A 24,236-nucleotide genomic window follows, 5' to 3' on the forward strand; every position below is an offset into this window, starting at 1 on the left:
AGGAAATGACCCCTGCTGTGAGGTCACTTTCCTCTTTTGCCCAGAATTAATCAGCAAGCAAGGGTCTCTAGCCCTCTGAGTCCTCTGCCAAATGGAACAAGGGCAACTGAGACGTCTCTCACTTTTCCCTGTGAAGCCTTGTGAAGGAAGTGACTTGGAAGACTTCTTGGACGTTGACTAAATCATGACTTGTTTTACGTACCATGCTCAATGCAGGACAGGGTGCATGCATGCGTGCGCGTGCATGATTAATGCAGCCACAGCATACATAGATAACAGGCTAGAAAGTCTGCAATACATTTATCATGGGCAAGTGTGACACAGAGTTAATGATGAACTTTTTAAAAGAGTGGCAAAGATGGAAATCACACTTAACTGGAAGTGCTCAGAAGAACCCAAGAATGTGGCATGTCACAGAACTGGTCACCCTGACATCTGTTTAAAAAAAGCTGTGAACAACAATGACTTTTGAAGAAAATAACTAAGCAGACCATTCTTTATTTAGGACAATCATTCAGATCAGTAAAACAAAGTTCGAGTCTAGCGGAACCTTTAAGACCAACTAAGTTTTATTTTAGGCATCAGCTTCCGTGTGCATACGCATGAATCTATCTCACATCAGTGAAGTTACTCTCAAATTAAAACTAGCTGTTATATGATCTTCAGCTACATTACATCTATCTTCTGAAAGCAAATATGGTTCTCGGGAAAGAACATGTAAGGAAAAGGAGAGCAACAACAAAATAGGGCCAAATAAATGAAAAGGACTACATGCCTACGCCGGGGTGGTGGTGGTTGTTTCTATCAAATGTTTTACTAAGAAAATCTTTGGAATGTCAAAAATATGGGGATTACCACATTTTAACTCCTTGAAGCCTTTCCTTTCAGCCACAAAGAGGAGCGCAGGGCTCTTTGGAGGGCCAGGACTTCACCCAGAAATTCCGGTGAACATTATGAGACAGGAACATCAACCCCCAAATAATCATTTGCGGGACTAAGAATAGCCAAATGCACTTCTTTCACACGATGCAGAACTCGTGGAACTCTCTGCCACAGGATGTGGTGAAGGCCACTAGCTGAGGTGGCTTTAAAAGGGGGTTAAGGTCCATCAATGTCAATTAGTCGCGATGACAGAATGGGAGAAGAAACAGCCCGTAGATACCAGCGGAGCAACAGGTGGGGGCTTTTGCCTCAGAACCTTCTGGCGCCAGTGCGGAAGGAAACAGAGGACCACAGAATAGATCAGCGGAACTCTGATGTTCTATTCAAACAGCGGGACTGACAACTCTTTCATAATAAAATGGAAGGAGGAGTGCAGCAGCGTCTTGCAACTGCCCAGTGAATAATGTGCCTGTCTACAGTAAATCCAGATGGGAGAGAACTGCTAAAACATGGACTTCCCCCCTGTATGCAGAAGGGATTCAATTCAGGAGCCTCTGAAACAACCTCAGATATCACATCAGGTCTGATCTTGAGAAAGCCTTTTGCACATGCCCGTGCCCTCCTCGGCTGAGTGCCTGGAATCGTAAGGAAGTAGCTGAGAACTCCTGCCTGGGATGATCTAGGGATGCCAGCCAGAATCACAGCTAGGGATCCACCAGAATGACAGCTCATCCCCAGACTCCAGAGATCAGTTCCCCTGGAGGAAATGGCTGCTTTGGAGGGTGGGCTCCATGGCATTATGTACCCCACTGAGGTCCCTGTCCTCCCCGGGCTCCATCCCCAAATCTCCAGCAGTTTTGCAACCTGGATCTAGCAACCCTACTCACCCACCCCACTGGTGGCCGGGGGGATCTGGCAACCCTAGGGATATCTCTTAATTGTTTTTGATAGCTACGTGACCCATCTGACACCTCTTGTCTCCTACACCACTGAAGGACAATGATACAGAAGATGATGAACGCAGCATTTTTGTAACAGTGCATTTCCCCCTATCATTTTCATGAGACTGAATACTGACATACATGGCAGGCTTATTTTTATAGCAACTCATATAAAAAGTCTACTCATTTCTCGGGTTGACAGCAAGTCGCAGATCAATGATATTAGAGCTGCTGATAACTCATGATAAAGAATGAAGATCCAAAGCCAAGGAGTGGCATTTCTGGCTATTATGCAAAACAACCCTACATACATTAGTGGTTAATCGACCAAAGGTGACACAAGATGTACTTACTATTCCAACACTAAGATGATCTCATGTGTCGTTTCGTAGACTTCGTGGAGGTTCACTACGCGGGCACTCGCCTTCATGAGCTCCAGCACAGCGATTTCGTGAAGGATTTCTGCTTTGCACTCTTGGCCTCTTCTCCTCTTCTTCAGGAACTTCGCTGCAAATTCCTGGCCGGTAGATTTGGCGACGCATTTTCTAACCACAGCAAATTTTCCTCTGCAATGGACAGAAGGAGCATTTAGGAAGTATCCCCTTCGTTATTTAAGGTCGCATTCCAATTGGAAACAGATACAGAAACCTAAGCATCTGAATGTTCATGCCATAGCTGTGGCTCACTGCAAGGAGGCATGCACGTTTTCTAGCCGTTCACGGGTTCGCCTTCACAACTTTAGCTAGGGTGGCTGCAGATTTAGAAACCAAAGACAGAGCTCTGGCACGATTATTGCCCTGTCCTCTTTCCTCCTTCTGGCTTCTGCTCTCTTCACATGATCAGATCTTAATTCTCTTCACCTGGCTCCATCTCCTCCCCAATCCTGAAAAAGGAGCAGGGCTGTTTTGGAAAGATGCTCTGCCCCAGCTTGGCTTCCTTACGGCAGCACTTTTTAAATGTGCATCCACAGGACATCATTCTCTATTCATCCTGCTCCTGACTTTGATCCAGACTAAAGGGCTTTTCTGCATTGTCATTTTACTCGTTGTTAAGTCCCTGTTTCTCGGAAGGGGGGGGTGTGTCTTGTTCCGCCCATGTTTTGCTCCGGCTAGTGGACGATTCGACGTAAAAACAGGTTTACTTCCCTGCGGGTTAAATCTACAAGGAAATAAACTAGAAATAAACCTCAATTCAGGTGGGTGGCCGTGTTGGTCTGAAGGAAGAGAACAAAGTTTGCGTCTACAGGCACCTTTAAGACCAACAAACTTCTATTCGGGGCATAAGCTTTCGTGTGCGTGCGCACTCCTTTTATGCACACTGTTTTATGTCGGAATCAACCAACAGAGGGAGCAAAGCATGCAGAAGAGGAAAAACTCCCAAAGAAACAGGAACTTCAGAACGAATAAAATGAGATAGCTGAAAAGCCCTAACATCTCTGAGAGCACGATGAGTTCTGCAAGTGGAGTGTGAGTTGCCTATGTCCCCTCCCCCATGGGTCCCATCTTTCCCAGGAAAAGGATTTCAGGGGGCATTTCGGGATGCCAGGGGAGGGAGGTGGGGAGGGTCGTGCTGTGTGGGTGGCAGCCCTTACACCCACGGAAAGCCTGTGCCTTTGTGCTGAAGCAGCCTAAGGTATAAGGCAGGGGTCCGCAACCTTTTTAAGGCAGCAGACATCCTTTGTCATTCTGACAAAAGACGGCGGGCGCAATCACAAAAATGGCTGCTACAGAAGGCGGGGCCGACCATCACATGTCAGGGATTGAGTCTATAGACATGTCTAATTGTAACTCTTCAACCCTTCAGGCATAAGCTCTGTTTAATGGGATGCCTTTTAATCTGCGAAGCCAGCCAGAAGACACATTGGGGGGAAAGCCCCGCCCGGCCCCGCCCACTTTCTAAAAACCCTCGGCCGGCACCGGGAAATATGTTGACGGGAAACAAGGCACCCGTGGGCACGATGCTGGGGATCCCCAGTATAAGGTAATGCAGTCACTGCAAATTCACTTAGCATGTAACATTTATCCTGAATGCAGAACGTGGGTTACGTCATCTGGAAAGTGAGGAAGAACTCTCCACGAGGCTACAGTCTAGTATGCAGTTAGGCTGCTAAAATCTTATGGAAACACACGTAATTTGAGCAGCCTTACTGCAGACAGGGCTGAAACCTTGGACACGCAACATAACTGAGTCCACGTAAGAACACAAGAATGTAAGGGAAGCCATGTTGGATCAGGCCAGTGGTCCATCCAGTCCAGCACTTGGTGTCACACAGTGGCCAAAGGGGCGATCAGGAGAGGTCCACCAGTGGGGCCAGAACTCTAGAAGCCCTCCCACTGTTGCCCTCCCCTCCAAGCACCAAGAAGACAGAACATCACTGCCCCAGACATAAGAAAAACCATGTTGGATCAGGGCAGTGGCCCATCCAGCCCAACACTCTGTGTCACACAGTGGCCAAAACCCAGGGGCCATCAGGAGAGGTCCATCAGCGGGGCCAGAACTCCAGAAGCCCTCCCACTGTTGCCCCCCCCCCAAGCACCAAGAATACAGAGCATCACCACCCCAAACTGAGTTTTCCTTCTATACCTTGTGGCTAATAGCCATTGATAGACCTCTGCTCCATATGTTTATCCAATCCCTATCTATGAAACTATCTATGCTTGTAAACTGCTACCACTTCCGGCAGCAGTGAACTACCACGTATTAATTACTCTTTGGGTGAAGAAATACTTCCGTTTAGGAAATCATGCAACTTGTTGAATTTCTGAGTTCAACACTTTCAGGTAGAGAAGATTTGGCAGTCAACAGCAAAGACATAATGTTCAGGCTTAATACTTATTAAATGAATCACAAAACAGGCCATAAAGCTAAGCTAGTGATTAAGATGCTTACAATTGCCATCTTAAACACTGTGCAAATCAAGACACCTGCTACAGAGAAGATGGTTCTGTATTTACATGGACTTTTATCCCAGGATCTTAATATGCTGTAGAAGCATTTAATTAAGCTTCACTCCATCCTCTGACACAGTTAGAATGCTGGCACCATTCTCTTCTTTTTTAAATGCAGAGCAGGTAAGCCCTTTATGCTTTAAAATGCTTCCCATAAGAATGACAAGAAGTTTTCCTTAAGAAGCACTCCAAGAGGAGATTTTTATCTACGGGAAACAGAATGCTTCAAAAATAAAGTGTGTGTGTGTGTGCTTTTAATGCTGAATCACATGCTCCCATTTTCAATTTGCATTCCCTTCTCTTAGCCTCCAAATTCTGGAAGGCTTTACTAGTTGGACAGGCCATGTTCGTCAACTCATTTACACGAGTTTGGTGTAGTGGTTAAGTGCGCAGACTCTAATCTGGGAGAACCAATTTGATTTCCCCACTCCTCCACTTGCAGCTGCTGGATGACCTTGGGCAAGCCATAGTTGTCAGAGCTGTTCTCTCAAGAGCAGTCCTCGAAAGAGCTCTCTCAGCCCCACCTGCCTCACATGGTGAGGGGAGAGGAAGGGAAAGGAGTTTGTAAACCGCTTTGAGACTGAGAGTGAAGGGCGGGGTATAAATCCAATATCTTCTTCTTCTTCTTCCACCTTTAGTCTTAAAACCAAAGGGTTTTGACCTGGCTTAGTGAGTGGTACACTACTGCCTTTTTCCTTAGCTTTCCTTCAGTTGTTAGGGAAAAGGGGGTAGAACTGAAAACTGTCATACACAGATTAGAGTGGCAGGGATTGAAAGAGCCAATTATGCAGTTTTCCCGGGGGAAAAAAATATGTATCAGAATCATGCCTAAATAGAGTATGATCTGATTTACCATACTGTGACTTTTGTTTAGTATACAACATTTTTAAAAGTACCCCAATGCTAATTTTATGTCTCAATAGCTACAAATAAACTGAAGGGGGAAAGTGAAGTGGTGGTTTAAATGTTATATTCATACAAATTCAAGGAAATTACTTTTGTTGGAATAATGCTTGTAAAAACTAAACTACATAAGAACATAAGAGAAGCCAATGTTGGATCAGGCCAAATGGCCCATCCAGTCCAACACTCTGTGTCACACAGTGCCCAAAAATACCAGGGGCCATCAGGAGGTCCACCAGTGGGGTCAGGACACTAGAAGCTCTCCCACTCTTGCCCCCCCTCCAAGCACCAAGAATACAGAGCATCCCTTGCCCCAGGCTGAGAGTCCCTATCCATACCTTGTGGCTAATAGCCACTGATGGACCTCTAGAACCAAAGGAACCGGTTGAGTTCATAAGGTTCGTGGTGCGGTAAGAACATAAGAGAAGCCAATGTTGGATCAGACCAAATCGCCCATCTAGTCCAACACTCTGTCGCACAATGGCCAAAAATACCAGGGTCCACCAGTGGGGTCAGGACACTAGAAGCCCTCCCACTCTTGCCCCCCCAAGCACCAAGAATACAGAGCATCCGCTTGCCCTAGACCAAGAGTATGGTGGTGGAAAGTGCCCTCAAGTCACTTATGGCAAACCCGTAGAGTTTTCAAAGCAAGAGATGTTTCAGAGGTGGTTTTGCCCTTGCCTGCTTCTGCGTCATGACCCTGGTCTTCCCCTGGAGATCTCCCATCCAAATACCAGCCAGGGCCGACCCTGCTTAGCTTCCGAGATCTGACAACATCAGGCTAGCCTGGGCTCAACAACAGAGCATGTACTTATTCCCTTCCCCTTTCACATCTCCACGAAGTTACAGCCAGCATGGTGCGGTGGTTGCAGAGCAGGACTAAGGATCCTGGAGACCCAGGTTCGAATCCCCGCCACAGATGCTTCCTGGGTGACCCCGGGCCAGTCCTTCACTCTCAGCACAGCCTACCTCACCGGGTTGTTATTAGAAAAAGAGAAGAAGTTAATGCCGTAAGTAGCTTTGAGTCCTCATTGGGGAGAAGGCAGGATATAAATGAAATAAGAAAGTTTACGGGGGGGGGGGGCCCCCAAAGGAAATGAAAACAGAAAGTTTACGGGGGGGGGGGACCCCCAAAGGAACTGAAAACTTTAGCTGTTGTAGATTTTCCGGGCTGTATGGTCGTGGTCTTGGCATTGTAGGACCTGACATTTCGCCAGCAGCTGTGACTGGCATCCTCAGAGGTAGAACACAGAAAGATGGAGTACTCTCTGTGCCAAGGTGAGAAGAAAAATGGTAGGCAGGTAACTTCTATCTACTCAGGAAGATGGATGCCAGTCACAGCTGCTGGCACGAATCACTTAGGCAAAGGTTTATTTATCCTATTGTACCTCTGTATAATGGAACTGCTGAGCAGGATTTGACCGTGTTCTTGCTTTCTGATACTGATGCACATGTTACTAGCAGAATGGCTTTGTTTGCACTGGCAGCAAAAAAGATAAGAGAGGGTCTAGGACTTACTGCAAGTTATTGATGTATATTTCTGTTGTGCTTTGATTTACTTTGTGCTGTTATGGCCAATGGCTAAGACAATAAACGAAACTTGGATCTTGAGCTGCTGGCGAAACATCAGGCCCTACAATGCCAAGACCACGGCCATACAGCCTGGAAAAATCAGCTAATGAACTCTGGCCGTGAAAGTCTTCGACAACATATCGGACTGACAACTGTTAAAACGGCTAGCAGTGCAGACCTACGCAGAACTCCTCCAGACTAAACCAAATGCAATCAACAGGCTTAAATGAAAGCAGTTCTTTATAGGATTGCACTGTAATTTTAGCACATCTAAAGAACTGTGCCTGACATGAGAGGCTACCGTTGTGATTGCTCACTCATCTATCTCAATAGAATTTAACTCTCTTCCAAGCACTGGAAAAAACTCCCACCCGACATCTCTGAAAATGGCTGCAGTTAGGTATTTATCGAGCAGCTGCCAGTCAAAAGGTCTACGTTAGAGAAGCAATACCAAGTCAGAAAAGGGAGAATATTTAAAAGCTGCCCCCCTGTTGAGGGCTGGAATTTCAAAAGAAGCCCTAGACCAGGACAAGTGGAACAATGACAAATTTTAATCTCGGGCAGACCATCCGGACAGATAACGTGAAGCACAACAAAAGCAAAGATGTAGGCCTTCGCAACCAGAGGTCTTCACCTCAAAGCCCCGTTTCAGCCACTCCGCCCCATGTTGAGGGCTGGAATTTCAAAAGAAGCCCTAGACCAGGACAAGTGGAATAATGACGAATTTTAATCTAGGGCAGACCATCCGGACAGATAACGCGAAGCACAACAAAAGCAAAAATGTAGGCCTTCGCAACCAGAGGTCTTCACCTCAAAGCCCCGTTTCAGCCACTCCCGAGAAGTCGTGCGATGCTGCGTGTCAAGTGCTGTCGGGTCTCAGCTGACTTATGGTGAACCCCAGATTAATATGTCAAGGAAGTGCATAATTTTTTAATTTCACCGAAGACATGGGCATATGAAGTCAGAGACTTACTGAACTAGGCATGCCAAAGTTTTTGTTTCCCCCCCTCCCTTTAGCGTTTCAGTTTTTAGGGGAGATGACAGAAGTTTATCTTAAAGCGATAACATAATAGCAGCAGCTCTTATGTTTATTCCAAATTTAAGGTACTCCCCCTCTCCATTAAACAAAATGTGTTTTACTGTTTACTAATGATTCCATGTTGAGCTGATTTTGGAAATAAATTGTGATAATGTTGAAATACAAGCTCAGTTTCTGTGGATTGGATCCAGAAGTCATTTTTCAATGACAGAAGGCACTCCTGCCAGTGGATTGGAATGCCCCCCCAAGCCCCCTCAGTTATCCAAAAGAGTGCTCCTGGGGGATAATGGACATTCAGGAATAGCTTGAAGGTTGAATTGGGGGCCTTCAGTGGGGGAATCAATTAAAATGTCCCCTCTCTCTTCTGATAGCAGAAAATGACCTTTGGATCCAAATTCCTCCCCCCTTCACTAGTTAAATGGTTATAAAAATCTAGGTGGTTCTGTCTGAATTTCCTGTGTTGGATGTTACTTACAAATACAACTGGAAGGTTTGAGAATGAAGGGGCACTTCATACATTTTGTACATAAATGTGTAAAAATGTTTATGTAGCAATCAGTGTTTGCCACCAGTTATTTCATACAGGCAGGTGCTTCATCAGGGAGCTGGGACTGATGTGTGGCAATAAGTGTGTTTACTGCTGGGTAACACAAAGTGGCCCACAGACTCCTTCACATGGTAAACACCCATGGTGTAGAATTTGGGTGCAGTTCTGCTGACCTGAAGAATGTCAAACTGAGACAGTGAAGTATTTTTCCTCAGACACATCTCTTTCAGGACTCTGGCTACCTGTGACCTTGCATACTTAATCTCAAATGTTTGCTTAGAGCAAATGCAGATGTAACAGGGGTGATCTCTTAAGAATGCAGGAACAGATAACAGAACAGGATGTACACTGTCCCATCCCCGTGGCCCAAATTTCCCACATTTAATACCACTAAAACATTGCCGCAGACATAAGCAGTGGTTGTCTAACCAGGTTGCCTGTTCAGCCAATGGGTTGGATCCGACACACTGCCATCTTAGTGAAGCTGGCAGGATAGAGCAACCCTGCCTCCCCCTTTCTGCTGCAGCTCAGTGAGCCTCTGAAATTCTTCTCCTGGATGTCAAGGACCCTCAAGAGCAGTGCAATAGGGATGAAGCTGAGGTCTCTGTTGGGAGAGGAAAATCAGTGAAAAATCACCCTCCCTCCTGCCAGCAGAAGTTCTATAATACCAACAGAATGGCTTCTTTGGAGCCAGCCCAGTATTCTGAATTAGGCTTGCTTAGTAAATCCAACAGAGAGAGAACCAGAATAGCTAGAGTTTATGTCAGTGACAGAGTAAATCTCAGCTGTGAATATAGGGTACGGTAGGTGAAGAATTGGAGCAGAGAAAGATGGTAATCTCTTAATGTTAAGATAGTGGGTTGGATCCTGTAAAAAATATCTGCATACAAGGGGTTATGTTTCCTCCCTTGGTAGCTCTCAAACTCATTCCTCATGCTCTTGGGGGTCCCCCATTCCCCAGCAGCATTTGAGGCTGATGTGGGAGGGTAGAGGTGGGGAAGTCACACTTCTGTGCATGGAAATTTTAGATGTGATCCACTCCATAACTCTTTTTATGTCTGTGCTGGCCTCTGATGCCTGATGAATTGTTCGTTTACAAAAGAAAAGACATACATAGGTACCATTTTCAGTAGTTTGTGGATTGCATTCTTAATTTCATCTATTGGGAGTGGGACTGGAACTTGTGGTGTTTCTTTAGGAAGAAGTTCCAGATTTGCTTTAGTTTACTTAAATATTTCGTACTATGTAACCTTTCACATTCACAATTCCATTAGAGATTACTGATAACTTTAATGACTTATTATACGATGTGTGTGGGGGAGTAGCCCATGCTTTAATTGCTTCTTTGGCTTTGCTAAGCCAGTTGCCTTGATTCAGCTCTAGTGCAGCGTAGTGTTATGATTGACTCATGGACTGGAATGTGCAACCTCATCAGCATCAAAGAGATGCAGCCATCAAGTTCATCATGATGAGAATTCGCATCCACATCTCGACACATATCTGTAATAGTTGTGTATGGGGCTTCCAACCAATGTTCCTCACATGGATTTCCAGTGCTGGCTCAGGAAGACTAAAGCTATTAGACATTTGCATTTGTACCTCCTTAAACATAAAAAGAATTATTCTTTTTGCAAACGTAATCCCATAATCACTTATAAATGTTATTAAATAGGATTCTCGATTGATTTTTCCCCCTTGGCATGGAATTAAACAAGGCAAATAACATGAGGCACTCTTCTACTTATGAAATGCAGTTCATTGGTAGGTTATAAGAATGACGGCATTTGTTGTATTCTTACAGTTTTGACTGATAAAACATTCAAAGTTATTTAAAACATTTAAGCAAATAAATAATATGCCACTGTCCTTTGAACTTGTTGCACTATCCTTCATTTGGGAAATTACCATGCCGTTATGATGAACCCCTGTATCTCCCCCACTGTTTGGCAGATTTTTCCCGCCAAATCTTCAGTTCCCCTCAGTGACTGAGTTGCCCTACAGTAGTACGTATATGTGCTTTGTCAATCAATCAATCAATAAACCTTTAATGGCATATAGTATGTGCTTTGTCATAAAAGACTTGACTGTCCCATCCTATGTTCAGATATTTAGTTTAGGCTTTTTCTCAGCTCAGGAACTCTACTGAAAATATAACTGTCCAGTTTCTCTTAAACCCTTGAGAAATGGCTCTTGAGGCAAATTAACTTTCAAAAACAATAAAGGTTTTATTAAACGCCATATATGTATAAATGGGTCAAGGTTTTGAGATTGCTGAGGTAAAAACTGTTTAATATTTACAGAGTTGAATTCTTAGAACATTCAAGAGAGTGTATTTGTAGTTTTGTTTCAAGGCTTTCTATTTTTTTTTTGAGAGGTACTTCATTAAGTATATTTCAGCACAGCACAGTTCTTGTTGATGTTTCTAGATTTCTTCCTTCAGATATTACAGGGGTTTTTTTTATATTAACAATTCATGATCTGTACCACAATAATCTCCTGGTCTTGTTTTAGCAGACAGAATAGAGCTTCTGCATCTTCTGCTTCAAATTATGTAATCTATTTGATTTCTATATTGGCCGTTCAGTGATGTCCCTGTATACAATTGTCTGGTTGCTTGAAACATGTTTGCAATGAACAAATTGTTGTCTTCCAGAATTTTATGAGTCACTCTCCTGCTTCATTTCAAGCTCCTGGTGCAAATCTTCCAACAATACTTGATTCTGCTTTGATTCCTACTTTTTGCATTCTGGTCACTTATGAAGATCAGCACATCTTGTTTAGGTGTGTGATCAATTTCTTCTTAGATACTTGCATAAAAGCTTTTAATGTCTTCCTCATCAGCACCGAGTTGGGGCATAAAAGTGAATGAAGTGTGTTGATAAAGAAATAAAACTGAATATAGGTCTCACACATGACCTACAATTTTGTACATTTGACAGCTGTTGAACCAGTCTAGATCCAGTGCAATTTTTTTCATTGTTCAATAACAGTCAATGCAAAGTCTGACCGAATAATATCAGACTTCATGGAAAACCTATTTCTTTATCAATGCGGGCTTCTATACAAGATGCTTCTTTCCAGTCTGTGTGAATTCTTGTTTCTACTAGTGACTAGGCAAGCATAATTAATCTCATGGTAAATTGAAGAGTAGGCACCCCTTGTTTTTGAAGTGTGTTGATTTTTATGAATTTTTAAATGAATTACAAATTCAATTTTGTACATATGTATATATGCATATTTAGGACAGCGTGCATGGGCCCTAGTCCCTTAGGAACCAGCCTTTACAGAGGTTTGGCTGGTGGCAATCCAGGGACAACCCCTTTGGCTATTGCCCCCTCTAACTAGAACAGCTGCTTCTCTAAAGTCCGCCCTGATGAGTCTACCTGTTCCAGAACAGCTTTGAGCTAGACTGAGTAATGGCACTGCAGAGAAGAATGGAAACAGAGAGCTGGAATACTTCATTTTCACCCTTGCCTTTCTCTTCAATGGGGATGTAAAGCAGCTGACATAATTTTTTCTCCCTGTGGCCTAGGTTATGGTGAGAGCATGTGACTGGCCCAAGGTCACCCAGCACGTTTTCATGGCAGAATGGGGATTCAAACTTGGGTCGCCTGGATCCTAACCCAGCACTCTAATCATTACACTACACTAGCTCTCAACTGGTGTTTTTGAAGGGGTTTTATTGTTTTTCCTGGGTTTATTGTAAGTACTAAATATGATGTAAACTTTCTTGGGTATTTTTTAGTTGAAAGGCTTAAAGCTGAATATAAATAAACTAGGAATAACCATTGAGTTTCCAGCCCCATTGCCAGAGCGTCTCCCGGCGTCACTTCCTGGCGACGGCATGGTGTGGCATGGGTGTGTTACAGGGAGGAATGTTCCAGCCGGGGACCATGTGTCCCCCGCCGATTCGCGGTAGGTACTTGGTAACCCTATGCCTACCTCAGCAGGTTCCACTTAGCCCTGTGACAAAACCCCAGTGGTTCAAATAAATAACAGGAACCATTTATCAGTTGGTGCTTCCTCCTATGTTTGAACCTGACCCATTTATTGTATTACACACGATCTTTTACATGGATTCAGGTGGGTAGCTGTGTTGGCCTGAAGTAGCAAAACAAAGTTTGAGTCCAAGGGCACCATGAAGATCAACAGAATTTTATTCAAGGTGTAAGCTTTCGTGCACACACACGCTTCTTCGGAAGAGGTGCACATGCACATGAAAGCTTAATACCTTGAATAAAACTTTGTGGGTCTTAAAGGTGCCCCACTAGACTTTAATCTCCTACAGAGTGGAACCAATACCCATGTAGGAAGCAAACTATGTGAAAACTCTTTTATTATATAAAATAAGTGGCAGGAACGGAAGCCACAGGCAAAATGACAAGGGAAAGCACAGCTCTACTTAACAACCGAGTATAATACAAGAGCTGTTTGATGTTAAGTTTTGGTTTGTGGTTTTAAATATGTTTTTATGGGAGGTTAGTATTATATATCTTGAGCTACCCTGAGCCACTGGGATGCCAATGCATACATTTTTAAAATAGATGGACAAGTCCAAGAGTTGTATCACATACCTCAAGCTAGCAATGAAGTTACTAAAGTTGCTAGACCCAGTTTGGTGTAGGGCCTAAGTGCGTGGACTCTAATCTGGGAGAACCGGGTTTGACTCCCCACTCCCCCACATGTAGCTGCTGATGACCTTAGGCAACCCATAGTTCTGTCAGAGTTGCTCTCTCACAAGCAGTCCTCGAAAGAGCTCTCTCAGCCCCACCCACCTCACAGGGTGTCTGTTGTGGGGAGGGAAAGGAGACTGTAGGCCGTTCTGAGACTCCAAGTGAAGGGCGGGATATAAACCCAATCTCTTCTTCTTCTAAACACAAGACCACCATGTATTCAATAATCGAAATCCTATATACATCCTATATATAATTGTTACTGTAACAGCTACCATGGTTTGTTTGAGACGATATTCGCTTCGCCCTGACCTGAAGGGCCCCGGCCAGTCTGATCTCATCAGATCTCAGGAGCTAAGAAGGGTCGGCCCAGCTCAGTATTTGGATGGGAGAGGCCGAGGAAGTCCAGGGTTGCTACGCAGATGCAAGCGATGGCAAATCCACCTCTGACTGTCTCTTGCCTTGAAAACCCTACGGGGTGGCCATAAGACTGCTGTGACTTGATGACACTTCACAAATACACACGTTCACTTTAACACTGTCAAGGAGTCACCTCCTAAGAAAAGAATCCTATGCACTCAATAGTCCCACACAAAAGGCACGGAAGTACTGGGGGTTTTTCCCCTCCAGCAACCCTTTCCACTTGAACTATGGTGCTGGAGAAGACTCTTGAGAGTCCCTGGGACAGCAAGAAGATCAAATCAGTCAATCCTAAAAGAAATCAACCCTGACTGTTCCCTGGAAGGCCAGATAATGAAACTGAAGCTCAAATACTTTGGCCACCCAATGAGAAGGGAGCACTCACTGGAGAAGAAGACCCTGATGCTGGGAAAGACTGAAGGTCAAAGAAGACGGGGACGGCAAAGGATGAGATGGTTAGACAGTGTCATAGATGCAACAAACATGAAATTGAGCCAACTTCAGAGGGCGGCGGAAGACAGGAAGGCCTGGCATGATCTGGTCCATGGGGTCGCGAAGAGTCGGACTCGACTGTGCGACTGAACAACAACAAAACCCTTTCCACTCCCTTGGCAACTGAGAAACAGACCGTTTCTGGCACTCGGGAATTTCTACTGGTGCCCACTTACATTTGCAGAGGTCTCGGGGGCGAAGAGCAGCAGGTCCCTCACTTCCCTCTAGGTTTCTGAACCACTCAGAAGAAGTCGAGACTCTCTCCTAATACTATCAAGGGGCCTCCAAGTCCAGCGTGAAGCGGAATACAGATCCTTCTTTCCCTCCTTTCTATGAACACGCTGCAGAATCCGGGAGAGAGACAAGATCTTTCCCTTGTACAACACGGAACAGAAGGGAAATCCTGCCCCCTCTTTCATACACTTCATGCTGGGCGACCAGGAACAGGTAGCCACGAGGAAGGTTTCTTAACACCACAGCCTCCCTGTAATGATTCCATGTTTTGATGTGGGTGTGTGTCTTTAAATGTTGCGTTTGACTGCAGTAATGTAAAGAGAGCGATAGGGGGAGATGAGTGTGCTGTGATTGGCTGATGACTGAGAGTGTGAGAGGAGAGATGCTTTATGACAGAGTTCTGTGTGTGAAGTTTGAAGAGACAGCATAGTATGTGTGACTATGGAATTTTGCTTCTATTCTGTGTGAATAAGGCAAACAGTTTAGTCTGAGTGACCATAAGAGCCGATTCTGTTCTGGGTGAATAAGACAAGGAGATTAGCCAGTTTGGATGGATATATATATATATATGAATGAGAGAGAGATATATGAATGAGAGAGAGAGAGAGAAAGAGTATACTGAGAGTCTATGCCTGTCAGAGTGAGGGCCACATAGCCCTCTGAAGTGCCCAGACCCTCGGCCAGTGATGGCGAACCTTTTAGAGACCGAGTGCCCAAACTGCGACCCAAAACCCACTTATTTATTGCAAAGTGCCAACACGGCAATTTAACCTAAATATTGAGGTTACATACATTAACTTAAGATGACCCAAACAAAGTAAGGAAAGCAATCCCAAATGCTTTCATTTACTTAAAATTATTTGGCAGAGAATTCGACACTTTAATGATGGTCGGGGCTTGGCTGGGGCGATGGCACGCATGCCCACAGAGAGGGCTCTGAGTGCTACCTCTGGCACCCGTGCCATAGGTTCGCCACCACTGTCCTAGGTCATTCTACCAGCAGAGAGAGAGGTTTGGAATTTTTAATGCCTGGTGGCAGCAGAAATCTACCAAGTTTAGGTACACAAAGCGTGTTTGTGTTTAAAGGTAAAACCGTCTCCCCTATAAGCAAGCACCTCACACTCCCCTTGAAGCACCCGGAGGCACACACACACCCCTCCCAGCCTGCTCTTAATCAAATAAGAACAGTGCCAACAGCAAGGGCCTGGGAAAAAGTGAGAAGCAGGAAGTGGCTTTTCTGGCTGCAGCTCAGCGGGCCTGGCACCACCATGACGATGGACTCCAGCGCTCTGACTCTGAATCCTGCTGTCCTGAGGCGAACAAAGATTATATCCCATCTTTTTGTTGCTGACCAACCCAAGTCAGTCATTGCATTGAAATATGGTATGGATGAATCCCATTACTAAATACTCCATCTTATAGACATGGGCCTACAACAGGGATCACTTCAGCTATAAACTGAAATCCACAGAAATCACTAGAATGTTCTTACCTTCCCAGCTCTCTGGGCTCAACTTCGTAGAAATCGCCGAAGTTGTCCGTCTTTATTTGCATGTGAAAAGGTGCAGGCAACAGGCCTGGAGGGGTTTTGCTTTCTGATTTCCTCCGGGACATGGTGAACCGGTCTTCACCTGTCAAAGCAAAGCAAATGCAATGAATTCCTCACCTGTCTCCATTTATGGCTTCAGCTGAATGAGTGATTCGCTTTTTTAAAAATACACTTTTCTTATATCGCATCTTTCTCACTGAGACTCAAGGTGAATTACATAATAGGAAAGCAATACAATCATACTGCAGAAGACATCCAGTGAACAACACAACTGGGCTAGGATTACAGGACAGCAGACCGTACAAACCGCAACTGCCTAGGCAAAGCAGAGTGTAGCACAAAAATAGAAGGCAATGCAGTAAAAGTATGGTTGCCAGGTCACTCCCGGCAACCAGCAGGGGATGGAGGGGGCGCTTATGAGGATAAAGAAAAATGCCTAGGCCTCGTCACTGGCATCACACAGGAAGTGACATAATCACACCGGCAACACCTGGGCAACGCTCTGGTCTTTGGGCAAAAACTCCATGGTCAAACTGGCTTCTACCATAGAGTTTTTGCCCAAATACCAGAGCGTCACCTGGACATAGCTGGTGAGATAATGTCACTTCCTGCACAACACCGGTAACGAGGCCAACTCCTCCTCCTTTCTCATGGTAAGTCCCCCCCGACCCATTAGCCAGCTGATCAGCCGCTGGAGGTAGGGCCTGGCAGCAGGGGACGCCCCCCCCTCCACCAGGGTCCCAGCAACCCTAAGTAAAAGCAAGATGAAACCTAGAATCATTGTTGTCGTGGACTACAGTCCTGTTCCATTATAAAGGCACCTTCCTGGTCTAGTAGCACACAAAGACAGCCTTCTGTCTTTCTTCCTACCACACGTTTTTTAAACTGATAGTTTAAATTAGTAGAGAAGAGCAAGAGTCCAGTAGCACCTTAGAGACTAACAAAATTTGTGTCAGGATCAGTGTTCCTTCTAAGGCTGTGTTAGTGTGAGCTAGCTCACAGTGTTTTAGCCTCTGGCTCACACATTTTTGCCTTTGCTCAGGAGGGAGGGCTCCAGAGCAAACTAATCTATGCAGTAGCCAAATTGCTCACTCACAACTTTAATGCCAGTAGCTCACAAAGTAGAGTTTTTGCTCACGAGACTCCACAGCTTAGAGGGAGCATTGTTCAGGATATGGGCTTTCAGGAGTCACTGTGCACGTCTTCAGATACCAAGAAGAAGGGAGTAGTGACTCACGAAAGCTCCTCCCCTGCCACAAATTTTGTTAGTCTTTGAGGTGCTCCTGGACTCTGGCCCTTTTCTACTGCTACAGACAAGACTAACATGGCTACCCAGTTCAAAACAGGTTTAAAAGCTTTTACTATAAGTAACACCTTTGTCTGTCTGTGAAACTGTATAAAATAGTTGTCGGCTGGGTATGATAAAACTTTGCCATTACTGTAGGTTTACCACAAGCCCTTCTGCAGAAAAGCAGAAGTCTTGCGCTGACGTCTGAAATCTGTATCTTGTTAGCATCTGTGGTGACTCATACTTTATGACACATTCCTATCAATCGTGCCGCATGTCACTGGCCTGGATTCCTTACACACAGGTGCTCTTAAGTGAACTGCTGCCATTCAAGAAACTACTCACAAAACGTATCGTGAACAGAAAAGTTTTAGATAAAGCAGTTCTGGGGCTTTAAAAAAGATTACAGAAGTAAAAAAAAAATGAACACAGCTAAGGCTAAAACGTTAACCTAGAGCCTACTTCAAATAATCGAATGTAGTTAAATTATTTGTCTCCGTGTGACAGCTTTACCTTCAAAATGAGATCCATTTCACACAGACAATGGACACCATTCCCCCCCCCCAAACTTTGGAAAGTGCAGTGCTTAATGCATAGGGTTCCCAACCTCCAGGTAGTGGCTGGAGGTCCCCCACTGTTACAACTGCTCTCCGGGCGACAGAGATCAGTTCCCCTGGAGAAAATGGCCGCCTTGGAAGGTGGACTCTGTGGCGTTAGACCACACTGGAGTCCCTCCCTTCCTCAAACCCTGCTCAAGCTCCACCCCCAAAACCTCCAGCTATTTCCCAACCCAGAGCTGGGAATCCTACCGATGTCCTGGGTCTCAACACTGTTTGGAAACCAGGCATTTTGACCTGGAGGCCCACCTTACCCACCACCACACACACCTCAAAAATAAGAGTCGGCTGCCATGACTATTCACAGGTGAGGAAAGGTAACTTCTGGATTACCCTCAGAGGCGCACCTCCCTTTGTCACTTCAAGCTATCCAGAGCTGAATCATAGAACTGACAACATATCTCATGGCCTGGCTCATATTAAGCCTTAACAGGGAACCATTTTAGAGCCCACCCCAAAGCACGTTTGCAAACAGAACACCCCTGTTAAGCGCGCTTAGGAGTATAACTAAAGATTCTTAAAATTCCAGAGCATCGTGAACCCCTTACAATCCCTTTGCAAACCCCTCTTTCTACAGTTCCTTAAAAAGGTAAAGGTTCCCTTGCTCGAAAGCCAGTCGGGTCCGACTCTAGGGTTGCGGTGCTAATCTCCGTTTCTAAGCCGAAGAGCCAGCACTGTCCGAAGACCTTTCCGTGGTCATGTGGCCGGCATGACTAAACACCAAGGCGCACGGAACGCTGTTACCTTCCCACCGAAGAGGTACCTATTTATCTACTTGCAATTTCTTGCTTTTGAACTGCTAGGCTGGCAGGAGCTGGAACTAGAGACGGGAGCTCACTCCGTCATGCGGCACACTCGGGTCTTGAACTGCTGAACTACCGACCTTCCACAGCCTGCAGTTCAGCGTCTTAACCACTTGAGCCACCGCAGCTCCATTGTTCCTTACCACAACACAGATGAAAGCATCGCCTTTTAAAAAGATGCCTAAGAAGTACAAACCTATGCTTTTTATGAGGCCGGTACAGTTGCAAAAAAAGGATGTGCGGGCGGGGGAAATATTCTAATAACCATCCCTGACAGATGTTCAGATAGATTGAGGTGGGTAGCCGTGTTGGCCTGAAGTAACAGACCAACAAAGTCTAATTCTGAATATAAGCTTTTGTGTGTATCTGAAGAAGTGTGCATGCACAAAAAAGCTTATACCCAGAATTAGACTTTGTTGGTCGCAGAGGTACCACTGGACTCAAACTTTGTTTGGATATCCAGCTAATAAGCCTTCTCCTCCACTGCGCTAGTTACATTTTGGAAAGCACCAAGAATTTTATGAACTTCTGTGCTGCCCAGTGCTTGTTAAGAACTCTACTTCCTTGGAGGACCAAGGAGGGTCAAGACTAACAAAAGGGAGGGAGGAATGGACTAAAATAGGTTCAGTCACTTACAGACTCAAGATGGTAAGCACCATGTTTGAAACTACATCCACTGACAGCAGCTGACTCACAAGATGCATGGGAAGGCAATTCTGCCTCTTTGAATAATATAATTAAAGCTACGGTGGCTTAACCATCAAAGGGAGGTTGTGAAAGCTGATCGCTTGAACGCTGTTAATTACTGGAACACAAGACTTCTTAAATTACTCAAGGTTATAGATGCGGCCTAGGCAACGAGATATCTAGAAAATCTTACCCATGTTTAGAATAAAGACTACAACATTAAATTTAACTATTAAAACACTTACATCCCCCCCTTTCCTCATACCTCAAGGCGGCTGATGAATCATAATTTAAAAATAATAATTTAAGAAAAACAAAATATACTCTGCAACTAACCTCCTTAACCCCAAGAGATAGCTGCAGTTTATATCCCCCACAAAAAATCCCTGGCACCTTGTAAGCGGTTTGTGAATCCAGAGGAAAAGACAACTGAGACTGGTTTGATCCTCTGATGGCCAGCAATAGAAAATATTCTGCTTTGGAAACAGTAAAAACTGGGGTCAATCAGAATGGCTCATATATAACAACTAGGAGCAAGGCCTGTTGCAGGAACAATGCAACGGCCTCTAGAAAGGCGGGGGCGGGGCCTTCCCCGCCCCCCTCTACCCGGCCCTCACACCGGGGGGGGGGGGGCGTTGGCGAGGGGACAGGCCTGCATCTCCTGCCACCTGTGCAGATACCGGCATCGAGAGCTACCACACGGGCTGTCAGTGGCTCTCTGGCCGAGCGAGTCACACAGGGCGTCTCCACCGCGGCCCACCCCTCATTGCACTTCTATGGGCGGGACCCCACCACGCACCCAGACAACGGTGGCAGCGCCTTTTGAGTGGCAGCTCAGGGCGCCGACTGATGCAGCGGGTGGGCGGGAGTCAGAGAAGGCAGCCAGTGGCCACGGTCTCCATTGTGAGTGGCAGCTCTTGCACCCAACTGATTTTGGCGTGAATGGAATCCTGCCACCCCATATAGAGAGATTAGGGGCCGTAAGATAACAATGTATAAATGGCCCATCTAGTGCTGGATTCTAGCCTAGGGTTGCCAGTCTCCAGGTGGGACCTGGAAATCCCCCGGAATTACAGCTCATCTCCAGATTGCAGAGATTAGTTTCCCTGGAGAAAATGGCTGCTTTGGAGGGTGGGCTCTATGGCAGTGTACCCCACTGAGGTTCCTGTCCTCCCCAGGCTCCATCCTCGAATCTCCAGGAGTTTCCCAACCTGGATCTAGCACACCTACTCTCCCATCCCCCACAAGAGGGGGGGAACACACCTGGCAACCGTATTTTAGCCACTCCAGATTTTACCAGACACTTCACACCTTACCAGCTACTCTGGTGTCAAAACAGAACATGTAGTATGGCTGTGGATAACTGCAGTCTATGAATGGATGAGAAAGCTGGACAATGAAGAAGGCTACCAGGAAGAACGTAGACTACTTCAAAAGGGGGTGCTGGGGAAGAGTTTTACAGATACCATGGACCGTCAAATGAATGGGCCCTAGACCAAATCAAGCCCGAACTCTCCCTTGAAGCTAAAATGGCCAAACTGAGGCTATTGTACTTGGTCACATGATGAGAAGACAAGACTCACTGGAAAAGACAATAACGCTGGGAAAAGTGGAAGGCAGCAGGAAAAGAGGGACTGACTCAATAAAAAAAGCCACAAAGGCCCTCCGTTTGCAAGACCTGAGAATGGATGCCAATGACAGGATGTTTCGGAGGACATTAATTCATAGGGTTGCAGCGACTTGATGGCACTTCACACACACACAATCATGGGGACCCACAGTGATTTACACACATGCCAAGGAATGCTCCCTCTAAGCGGTGGAGTCTTGTGAGCAAACATTGTACTTTGTGAGCTATTGGGCATTAAAGTTGTGAGCGAGCGATTTGGCTACTGCATAAATTAGTTTGCTCTGGAGTCATCCTTCCTGAGCTAAGACAAAAATGTGTGAGCCGGAGGCTAAAAAACCTGTGAGCTCACTCTAACTCAGCTTAGAGGAAACACTGATGCCAAGTTGTCCCATTAAGACCGTCAGTGTATTGCAAGAATCGAGCCATTTCTTCAATATATTTAATTCCGTTAGTACATTTTGTATCCCACCCTCCCTGCAGGGAGCTCAGAGTCATATACATAGGAACGTAAGAGAAGCCCATGTTGGATCGGGCCAATGGCCCATCCAGTCCAACACTGTGTCACACAGGGGCCAAAAACACCAGGTGCCCTCAGGAGGTCCACCAGTGGGGCCAGGACACTAGAAGCCCCACACACACTCTGTTGCCCCAAGCATTTCCCTCTCCCCTCCTCCATTTTACCCTTGCAAGCAAGGCAGGTCTTCCCGGGCCTACGAGGGATCCTTTTAAGCATTCAAGGTTTCCCCAGCCTGGAGCTTTCCCACAGTGTGCACCGTACTGCCCACTTTCTCTCTCTCTTCCCTAGACAGCCCCTCTGCTAACCACATTAATCATACCAAGTTCCGGCTTCACGTTCCATCGGGAAAGGAGATGGTGTCTTGGCTGTTAGCAGCAGGGCCCTTATAGAGGCGGCACCAAGGTTGTGGTATAACCTCCAAGACCCCTGTCCTCTCCCCCGGCCTTCCCTCTACGCTGAGTGAGTGTGAGCTAGCTCACAGTTCTTTTAGCCTCCGGCTCACACATTTTTGTCTCCGCTCAGGAAGGACGGCTCCAGAGCAAACTGATTTATGCAGTAGCCAAATCGCTCGCTCACAACTTGAATGCCGCTAGCTCCCAAAGTAGAATTTTTGCTCACAAGACTCCATAGCTTAGAGGGAGCACTGCTCCCCACCCAATAGAGGGGTACATCTCTTGGGCTACTTTTAAGATCTCCAGACATGAAGTCAGTGTTGTGTTGTTAGAACATAGGACTATGATCTGGGAGACCCAGATTCAAATCCCCGCTCTGACATGGAACCTTGAAGAGAAGAAGAAGAGAAGAGCATGGATTTATACCCCGCCCTTCACTTGGAGTTTCAGAGCGGCTGGCAAACTCCTTTCCCTTCCCCTCCCCACAACAGACACCCTGTGAGGCAGGTGGGGTTGAGAGAGCTCTGAGAGAAACGGCTCTTTTTCAAGAACAGCTCTGACAGAACTATGGCTTGCCCAAGGTCATCCAGCAGGTGCAAGTGTAGGAGTGGGAAATCAAACCCGGTTCTCTCAGATTAGAGTCCGCGCACTTAACCATGACACCAAACCTTGGCCCAGACACACCCTCTCCGCCTAACCTACCTCACAGGGTTGTTGTGAGCATACCGTGGAAAAGAGGAGACTGATGAAAGCCACTTTGTGCCCTCTTTGGGGAGAAAGGCGGGGTATCAATAAAGCAGAAATAAAATCTAAAAACGTATTTCATGTAATCATTGGACTGTCTGATTAAGTGCCGCGCTACAAACTGAGTGAAGCAGAAGTCAACAGATGTTGCAATTTTCCTGCTCTTTCTGTCTTGTTCTGCGTTGTTATTGTTCTCAGGATATTTTTGTCATCATAAGGCACTTTGTTCTTGTGGAAAAGCAACATTAAAAATACATTTAATTGGAGATGCCAGAGATTCCATGAGGAACAGGGCCTTGAATTAAAAGCATGTGTGCTCTCTTGCTCCCTCTCTCTCGCTTGACCTGCATGAGACATCCAAACGACGCGGATGAGCCCTAACTAATTTCACAGTCATGAATTCCATAACTATAAAATGTTATCTATGAACTGTGAGTGGATAAGGCGTACATCAACATTTTAAAAATTAAACTTGCCTTCCAAAGTAGTATTTGTTGCATGTCAAGCTCCTAAACTGATGGGATACTAGGAAAAAGAAATAAAAGCAAGAGCGTGGGGAAAAGAGGAGGACACAAAGACATGAAACACCGTAGAAAAGCTAAACCTCTATCCACCTTCACGGCAGAAGACGTGTGTGCGCACATGGAAGCCTATACCTGGAATTAAGCTCTGTTGGTCTCAAAGGTGCCGCTGGACTCAAACTTTGCTCTGCTGTTTCAGACCAATACAAGAGAGACATGAGGGAGCCGTAGGGAGGAAAGAAGAGATGAGACTCACAGTCAGTGTTCCCTTCCCTCTAAGCTGAGTTAGTGTGAGCCAGCTCACAGTTTTTTAGCCTCCAGCTCACACCTTTTTATCTTGGCTCAGGAAGGATGTGGCTCCAGAGCAGACTAAAGCGCTTAGGGCTGTTTAGCTTGGAGAAAAGACGACTGAGGGGCGACATGACTGAGGTTTATAAGATTATGCATGGGAAAGAGCAGGTAGAGAAAGAGGTACTTTTCTCCCTTTCTCACCAGACAAGAACTCGTGGGCACTCCATGAAATTGCTGAGCGGTCGGGTTAGAACAGATAAAAGGAAGTACTTCTTCACCCAAAGAGTGATTAACACATGGAATTCACTGCCACAGGAGGTGGTGGCGGCTACAAGCATGGACGGGTTCAAGAGGGAGTTAGATAAGCATATAGAGCAGAGGTCCATTGGTGACTATTAGCCACAAGGTATAGATAGGGACTCCGGGGCAAGTGATGCTCTGTATTCTTCGTGTTTGGGGGGGGCAACAGTGGGAGGGCTTCTAGTGTCCTGGCCCCACTGCTGGACCTCCTGATGGCACCTGGTACTTTTGGCCACTGTGTGACAG

At 45.8% G+C, this 24,236-nt stretch overlaps 1 protein-coding gene across 1 annotated transcript in view; it reads right to left on the minus strand.

The window, feature by feature from the left end:
* STK17B (serine/threonine kinase 17b) overlaps positions 1–24,236 on the minus strand; it is a 50,259-nt gene that overhangs the window by 23,015 nt on the left and 3,008 nt on the right. Inside the window, exons 2-3 of the mRNA XM_015406135.1 lie at positions 16,144–16,282; positions 2,177–2,389 (exon numbers count right to left, since the gene is read on the minus strand). Of these exons, the coding sequence (XP_015261621.1) occupies positions 2,177–2,389; positions 16,144–16,265 (335 nt within the window). The 5' untranslated portion in view covers positions 16,266–16,282. The remainder of the gene's footprint in view (positions 1–2,176; positions 2,390–16,143; positions 16,283–24,236) is intronic.

Source organism: Gekko japonicus, unplaced genomic scaffold, assembly GCF_001447785.1.
Source record: "Gekko japonicus isolate JY-2015 unplaced genomic scaffold, Gekko_japonicus_V1.1 scaffold1690, whole genome shotgun sequence".
NCBI lineage: Eukaryota > Metazoa > Chordata > Lepidosauria > Squamata > Gekkonidae > Gekko > Gekko japonicus.